This window comes from Austrofundulus limnaeus, unplaced genomic scaffold (genome assembly GCF_001266775.1).
Source record: "Austrofundulus limnaeus strain Quisiro unplaced genomic scaffold, Austrofundulus_limnaeus-1.0 Scaffold28, whole genome shotgun sequence".
NCBI classification, from domain to species: domain Eukaryota; kingdom Metazoa; phylum Chordata; class Actinopteri; order Cyprinodontiformes; family Rivulidae; genus Austrofundulus; species Austrofundulus limnaeus.
Genome location: NW_013952430.1, coordinates 3,335,206 through 3,344,125, shown reverse-complemented (window position 1 = coordinate 3,344,125; position 8,920 = coordinate 3,335,206). Strand labels below are relative to the sequence as shown.

At 38.7% G+C, this 8,920-nt stretch overlaps 1 protein-coding gene across 1 annotated transcript in view; it reads left to right on the top strand.

Moving 5' to 3' along the window:
* pank1a (pantothenate kinase 1a) overlaps window positions 1–8,920 on the top strand; it is a 34,242-nt gene that overhangs the window by 14,476 nt on the left and 10,846 nt on the right. Inside the window, exons 2-4 of the mRNA XM_014005183.1 lie at window positions 3,985–4,131; window positions 4,220–4,425; window positions 5,214–5,467. Of these exons, the coding sequence (XP_013860637.1) occupies window positions 3,985–4,131; window positions 4,220–4,425; window positions 5,214–5,467 (607 nt within the window). The remainder of the gene's footprint in view (window positions 1–3,984; window positions 4,132–4,219; window positions 4,426–5,213; window positions 5,468–8,920) is intronic.

Below are 8,920 nucleotides of genomic sequence, written 5' to 3'. Positions count from 1 at the left end.
AGGGACAATCCGAGGGCCGAGGGACTCCATCCACATCTGCCACTCCACCGAGACACGCTGCAACAACAGCAAGCCGGAGAAACCAGCCCAACCGGCAAGGTAGATGATATTTACCAAAGTTAGGATAACTTATGYTCGATGCTTGTATACACGCCATAGGACGCTTGTGTGCTGTTGTTTTTCGAAAATGATGTCCGTCATTTGCTTCTTTGATCTTCCGTTTATGTAGCATACAGAGTAACAGCAACACTAAAGCTGAGGTAAATTTGGTCAAAAACAGACCTGCAGATGCCTGTAAAGCCAAATTGGATGTATTTTCCTGCAGCGATACTGCACAGCTACATACATCTGCCGCCACTGCCGCCATCTTGACTCTATTTGTGTGCATGTGGGATTCCTGGGTATAAAAGTAACCACAAGGATTAAATGTTTAAAAGTGGAAGCTTTTGCATTACCAAACACAATTTCTTTTACTGTTCACTTTCAAACTTTAAGACTTGAAAAGTTTTATTTATTTAATCAAAAACAGAACTTTTAAATATTGTTTCTAGGAGTATAAATTTAAAATACATTGTGTAATTTTGTGCACATAATGAGTGTAAAACAAAGTGAAGACAAAAAGCTACTCATGACGTTAAAAACAAATTTGCGACATTGCAGCAATAAAGCATAACTGTCGATTATTGATTTTGCATTATGTTCATCCAAACATCAATTTACTCCAGTTTCTTTTTATAGAAACTTGAGGGTTCAGTATTTTAGCACTTCATAGTTTTTAAAATTTGGATTAAGGTAATTTTGGTCTCAGGTCTCAGCCCTTTTTAATACCGTAATTATTTCCAGCTTTTTTATTAAAATTTATTTGTTTTAGTTTGGTTGCACACCTGAATAATAACACATTGCAGTTCATTCCTTAAGATTGTTGTACAGTTTGTCAAACAACAAATGAGCATACAACATGCTGCTGTGCATTTACTTTTCTAAATCTCTATAGAGTACCTCACGTCTGTCCACAATTAGATTGTTATTAGATATGATCAAGTGTCAGGTTGTGAGCAATTGAGACAATTCGCCATCTCTCGGCATCCATTTGTTCAATCTTTATTCACTGGCACACAAGGATGAATGTGTTTACACTGCAAACAGGAAGAAAACCAAATGACAAAGGTGGTTCTCCTGCAACCTGGCATTCCTCACATTTGGCAGCTCAAATCTGAAAGTGGACTTTGCCTTTGAAAAAGTCAGTCTGTCCCCTTCAGCAGTTTATTGTGAAATAATCATATCTCCTGATCATCAAGTGGGAGCAATGCTGATGGCACAGAGTGAGCAAGAACTGCAGGCTTTTAAGGCATGCAAAGGTTGTACTATACCAAAGTACCATGTTTAATTAGTTTCTGAAAATAAAAGCTAAATCTACAAAAGAAAAAAAAACACATTATTTCTAATTTGGTAGTTTGATGGATTCAAACAATTCAAAATCTGTTTTATTTTTATTTTTACTCTAAGCCTAACTATTCAGTTTCATTAGATTGATATGAAATTGAGTTTCATTTGAAATGATCTTTTTTTACAAAACTGATAAGGATAGTGTAGAGTAATACACAATGATGTTAGATCAATTTGTTATGCAATTATGTGTTTAAGGTTTTAAATTACTATTGGATTGAGCAGTGTACAAAGTAAAAAAGATTTTTGCTATTGTATTGTAACCAAATATATCAAATTATTTAATAAACAAGTTGAAATTTCCAGTTTAAATACATTTTAGACCAGCAGCTTTTCTTTTAAAATGATCTGGATATAAAAATATCCACTAAGAAATATATTTTTTGTGTGGTCATGAGTTACCAAGGTCAATAGGCTTTCTGCATGTGTGAGTTTGCTTATATGTAAAGCTCTGTGGTTTGCAGAGTCCTGTTGGTTAGCTTGTCATCATGAACAAAATAGATGGAATTCATTACATTCTTTCAGTAAACACTGCTGCTTTTCACAAACGTTGTCTTGAGCACTTGCACAAGGTTTGCATAATTGTTCAAAAACTACAGAGTGCTGAATGGCCCTCAGTGGCATAAGTTAATTCTTTCTGTTCTGTTTTTATTCACAGTGTAGTAAAGCATTAATATCCAAAAAAAAAATACATTAATTTTAATGGGAAGCCTTCTCTTATTTGGCCCTTAGTAACCTCAGTGTGTCATTGTGCCCGTTGTAAATCCATCCAAGTTGTCAGTCAGAACTTTGGTTTTTGGGCTTGTGCAAACACACGTGGGTCAGTGCATGTGGCTAATAAAAATAATGATACACAGCTAAAAAACAAAATCAATAAGCAGTTTGTTACTGAATTATAGTTAGATGTGGGTGTTATTCTGTGATGTGTTGGTCTTAATATTTTTCAACATTTATAGAAATAATTAGGCATTATGGTATTTATCTGGTTCTTTTAGATAAATAACTTTTGCTATTTGATATTTTATATTGTATGTAAATGTTTTGGACAGTGGCCTGAGCTGACCTTTGTTGTCAATTGACAGTATATACTGTAAATACACTGAATGGTATTGAATTCATGATGTGTGGGCAAAAACATAAATATTTGTTAAACCAAGTCAAACATTTTGTGTACAATATTTGACTCCTATGTGTTTTGAGATGCACATTTTAGTTGCAATGTTAATTAATTATGACTATTAGTATTATTTATTTAGTTTTTTCTTCAATTTAGATCTAAAGGTCATTGATTGAATCTCAATAATTCAATGTGAGAATTCTACATAGAATGCATGTATTTTCTAATTAACCTTTTTTCCCGTTTACTTCAATTAAATGTCAAAGTATTTCTCCTATCATTTGTTGTTCATCTTATTGTTTAGTTTTAATTATGCAAGTAAGTCCCACTCATTTTTGATTGACAAAAACTAATATTTTAAACATGCGGTTCACAGTGTAGCGTCCTGCAGAATCAGCTCGCTGTTTGTCATCGTGCCAGTGAGCCTTACTTCAATCGTAGGAGTCAGGCTGGGTGGGGGCTGGAGACTGTAGGAAGATGGATGGTGTATGAGACTGCCAGAGAGGCTTAGGGAGAGGCTGAGTGAAAGAGAAAATAGGAGGCTGAAGAGATTGTGCGAGACGGAGCGAGGAAGAGGAGACGGTGGGGGAGGGGAGGGCCGCCTGTTTCCATGGCAACATCAGCCCATGGTGTTTGATTTATTTATTTATCTTTTCATTCCAGCCTGATGGTCTGGAAGATTTTATTTTCTTCACATCGATCTCAATAAGCCACCAAAGTAATCGTCAAAATGAAGATTGTGCTTTCTTTCAGCTCCAGACGGACTCAGCTCAGACAAGAACTTATTCAAATGCTTTTCTTCCTCCTTTCGCAGAAAATCTCACAGCACTGAGTTCAATTTTTCTCTTGCTATATCAGTGCTCTAAAACCACCAAAGATGTTGATTTCATTTTTGTCAGGTTTTACATACACTCAACAAAATTAAGTTTCCTGGGCGGAGTTCAACGCTGTGCTCAAAGCATGAGCACTAATTTTTGTGAAATTCATGATGGACAATTTGCGCTTAATTTTTAAGGAATTTCATAATCTAAACAAATCACTGTCTGATTAAAATAACATCAAATTATCGTACTTAACATGACTAAAAGTGATGAAGCTGGTTGTTTTGGTCATGATGCTCTTAAACGTGCTTTTTATCTTCCTTTGTTTCTCCTGATAAAATTATCGCTGAAACACGACTGTGCAGGAGATTAACCTTGGTTGGTAACATATTTCTGTTTTGTTTACCAAATAAACTGATATTACAGCCTCACATTTCCACCATGATAAAGCAATGCAACTTTAATCACAGCTTCACAATAATGCACCATTTTTCAAATAAAATCTTCTTATTTTGTTTTAATTTTCAAAATGCTGGTTTGTTCTTTCTGACCTGTATTGTTTAAAAGATAAGAAGTTAATGACAACTTTTTCTTCATCAGCCTTCCCCTGGTTTGGTATGGACATTGGTGGGACTTTGGTCAAGTTGGTGTACTTTGAGCCAGTTGATATCACTGCTGAAGAAGAACAAGAAGAAGTTGAAAACCTCAAGTCTATCCGCCGCTACCTCACCTCAAACGTGGCCTACGGTATTTATACTGAACACAGTCATGCCTACTATTTTTTGTATCTTGATGTGAAAATTCAGATAAAGAAAGATGTTTTCCTTTCTCTCAGGTAAAACAGGTGTTCGTGATGTCCACCTGGAGCTGAGGAACCTGACCATGTGTGGCAGGACGGGAAACCTGCACTTTATCCGCTTCCCTACGCAGGCCATGCCTCGTTTCATTCAGATGGGAAGAGACAAGAACTTCTCCAGCCTGCACACAATGCTCTGCGCCACGGGAGGCGGAGCATATAAGTTTGAGAATGACTTTAGAACGGTGAGCGAATGCCTGCAGTTTAACAGAAATGTAATCGTGTTGTTGAGATCGTCTGGATCAGAAGTTGCTTTTAGCAACGCTTCAGTGTTTCCTCAATGTTTAGAAATGATAATAACCATTAGCCATGGTAATGCTGAAAATGATAAATATTTGTTGCTCCAGGTATTGATTGCTGTTGGTTTGAGATATATGTTTTTTATTAAGTGCATGTTTTCATTTTCAGATTATTTCTATAAGCTGTCTGTCTCTATGCTACCAAACAAACTAGTTTCAAAAGGGGATCAAAAAAGTATATATTTTTTTCCATTTTTGCTTTATTCGGTGCTCTTAACCTTGAGTTCAGTGACCCTGTCTGCAGTGCAGGAGGATCAGTCACTGACCCAAAAAATGTGTTTGACAAACATCTGTTCTCATGGAATGTTTCAAGCCTTTTTTTCTCTCGACATTATCATCAGGAGTTTGTTGTGAAATGTTTGTGGAATGTTGTGTTAAAGTGATTTAATATGCATTTCAAATAGATTAAAATATTTTATGTAAATTATTGTTACAATGAAGAATAAAAAGCTGGTATTGTTAAAATAGTGCATTGGTAAATTTCACTGGTATAATGCTTTTATTTTGACGAGGCACTAAGGGGAAGTAAAAATCATTGTTCAGCTGTGATCACTTAGAAATGTTTGTAGTCTTGTGTGGTGCATTGGCAGCAAATTCTTCACAGTAAAATGTAAAAAGAAGAACATTTAAACCTTGTTATGTCGTCTCAGTGTTTTAATCAGTGTTTGTTACAGATGGCCGACCTGGACCTGCTGAAACTGGACGAGCTGGATAGCCTCATCCACGGCCTGCTGTTTCTCGACCGGGTGGGATTCAACGGACACCCTGAGTGCTACTATTTTCAAAACCCATCAGATACCCACAGCTGTGTGAAGAAACCCTGCAATCTGGAAAACCCCTTTCCAATGCTGCTGGTCAACATCGGTTCTGGGGTTTCCATACTAGCCGTGTACTCGGAGAACAACTACAAACGGGTAACTGGGACAAGGTGAGGAGGACTTAGGTGCACTGATAATCAGAAAGGAAATGATCTCTTTTAAGTTTGATGAATGAATGTATTTATTTTCATCGTTCATTTAACTTTTCCTTGGTTTTTGGAGGGGGAGCATCTAAATTCATCCAAAACCAAAAAATCCAAGTGTTTTTATCTATGTTTGTAAATAACTTAGATGTTTATATGGATCTTGATTATTTTAACCATATTATTATAAAGGGAAACATGTATCTACCATCTATGAATAAAATAATATTCAAATACTTTAAAAATCATTCATTTGGAAGTAAAAATTTGGGGAAAATGTTTCACCACCACAAACAAGACAATGACGAAGTGGCAAAACTCATGGCAAATGTTCACTCGTATGTTTGCTTTTTAAACATAAACCGGTTTTTCCTACCCTCTGATCCAGACGGAACTGGAATCCTCCATCCGTTCAGGTTACTAAATACTAACAGTTATAGGCATCCATAAACACACAATAGTGTGACTGTACTAATAGTGTATCATTTTCTGTGAGGAGGAACAGAATAAAGCATGTGTTTATATCCAGCAAATAGTACTCTAATAAAACAATTCCATTTATTGCGTTGTCAGATTAAAATGAACCCCGTATCAATGTTTGGTGCAGGCTAATAGATCCTGTTAAAGTGGGGGAGGAGCAGGATTTCCAGATACTGTATTCACAGTTTTACAGGATTATGTTGGTCTGTCTAATCCATTAAGATTAAAATTTAGTGACTACATTTCAAAGATAATAGTCCTTTCAAAATGCCCATTTTGAACTTCAGTAGACTTAATAGATATATCAGACTTGTTACAATGCAACCAAATCAATCATTATGTGTTCCTAAGTGCTTACATAACAGTGGAACAAGCTGTAATAAGATAACAAACTGTAAAAGCCGGCGAGAAAACAATCATTGCCTCTTAGATTTCATGTTAGAATGTTTCAACACATTAAACAACTTTACAGTATGTTCAACCTTCCTGTTATCAGTCATGGTTTGGTTCAGCTGATAACTAATCCAGCCAACCGGACTTACGATACTCAGACTATGTGTTATAACAAACTGCTGCTCATTTGTTACACACTTTGTACAAAGAAAAACAAATTTGGCTCCTAAAGCACATTTTGTCTTTTTCTCATCATTTTAAACCTCAAAAGAACTATTTAAGATAAGATAATCTTTATTGTCATTGCACAGTCATGCTTCGTACAACGAACTTGTGGTGTCATCCCACTACGGTGCCCATACTAGAATACAAAGCAAAGAAGATAATATAAATATGATAAAAGGTTAAAGTGACTGACACGTTAAAGATAAAAATGAAATAAAATAAAATAAAAAAATAAAACTATAATAGTACAGTCTAGGGACTGTGTGCATTCAGAAGGGCTATTACCCTGCTGCAAAAGCTGTTCCTGAGTCTTGGTCAGTGATTTCAACACCCTGAATCTCCTGCCGGTGGGCAGCACCTCAAACACCCGGTGGGTATGTTTTGTCTTTTAGTTTGTCTTTAGTTGCGTGCCCTTTTGAGACAGCAGGTTTTGTAGAGGTGTTCCAGGGATGGGAGTGTGTTGCCAATGATTTTCTGGGCGATGTTAACAACCTTTTGTAAGGCCTTTTTGTGTGCCATGGTGCAGCTTGAAAACCACACAGAGYTGCAATAAGTGAGCACACTCTCAATAGAGCAGTGATAAAAGACAGTCAGCAGCTCCTTCCTTAGTTTCATTCTCCTAAGGATCCTTAAAAAATGGAGACGTTGCTGAGTCTTCTACACTACTGTTGTAGTGTTAGAGCTCCACCGGAGATCTTCGTCCACTTGCACGCCTGGAAACTTGAAGTTGGGCACCCTCTCCACACACTCTCTCCCCTGATGTGAAGTGGCTGCAGGTCAGACTCCCTCCTCCTGAAGTCAATGATCATCTCTTTCATCTTAGAAGTGTTGAGGACCAAGTTGTTGTCTGTACACCATCTCCCACCAGCCTCTGAACCTCATGCCCGTGTGCTGTCTCGTCACCAGCTGTTCCGAGTCCCACTACGGTGGTGTCATCGGCGAATTTGATGATAGTGTTGTCTGGGTGTAGGCTGACACAGTCGTGTGTGTACAGGGTGTACAACAGAGGAGTCAGCACACACCCCTGTGGAGAGCCGATGTTAAGGCTGATGGCTGAGGAGAGATGGGGGCCTACTCTGACTCTCTGTACTCTGTCAGAGGGAAAGTTTCTGATCCAGCAGCAGGTGGTGTATGGAAGTCCAATATCCATTAGTTTAGCTGTCAGTCTGTCTGGGAGTATAGTATTAAAGGCCGAGCTAAAGTCAATGAAGAGCAGCCTGGTGTAGTGTCCCTGTTGTTCCAGATGTGAAATGGTGCTGTGGAGCGCTGTGTTGATGGCATCATCTGTTGATCTGTTGGATCTGTATGCAAATCGAAGTGGGTCTGATGTAGGTGGAAGGTAGGACAGGATGTGACGTTGAACCAGTTTCTCAAAACACTTCATTATTACAGGTGTCAGAGCAACTGGTCGGTAGTCATTCAGGCTGCAGGTGGTGGTCTTTTTGGGCAGCGGCACTATTGTGGCTGACTTCAGGCAAGGTGGGGCGAGGGACTGGGACAATGGTTTGTTAAAAATTGTGGTGAAGACCCCTGCCAGCTGATCTGCACACTCCCTGAGGGCCCTCCCAGTCACTCCATCTGGTCCTGCAGCCTTCCTATGGTTCACTGCCCTCAGTGTGCTCCTCACCTCATGCTCCTGCACAGTGAGAGTGAAGATGGGGCTGCTACAGTCAGGCATGTCAGCTTCTGCTGCCTTGGGTCCTTCCACCTTGAAACGAGCAAAGAAGAGGTTCAGCTCCTCTGCAAGCTTGGCGTCGCCTTCAGCCATTGAGGTGTTCCCCACCTCGTAATGTGTTAGGTGCTGGACCCCCTGCCACAACTGCCGTGTGTTGTTGTCTGTGAAATGGTCCTCAATCTTCCTCTTGTAAGCTGTTTTGGCCTCTTTGATTCCTTTTTTAAGGTTGGCTCTGGCTGAGCTGCACTGCGCTCCATCATCCTGTCTGAAAGCGATGTCTCGACTCCTCAGAAGGGCCCGGACCTCTTTTGTCATCCAGGGTTTCTGGTTGGAGTACACCTGGAAATGTATTTCAATAGTAATGCTGTCAACACAGAAATTGACTTAAGAGAGCACTGCTGTGGTGTGCTTCTCCAAGTTCTGATCTTCAAATACACTCCAGTCTGTGTTTTCAAAACAGTCCTGCAGCTGGTGTGATGCACCCTCTGGCCATATTTTTACAGTCTTTGAGGTTGGAGGGGCTCTCCTCCTGACTTGCAAAAGTATTCATACCCCTTGAACTTTTCCATATTTTGTCACATTACAACCACAAACATAAATATATTTCACTGGAATTTAATGTGAAAGACCAACACAAAGTGGTATAC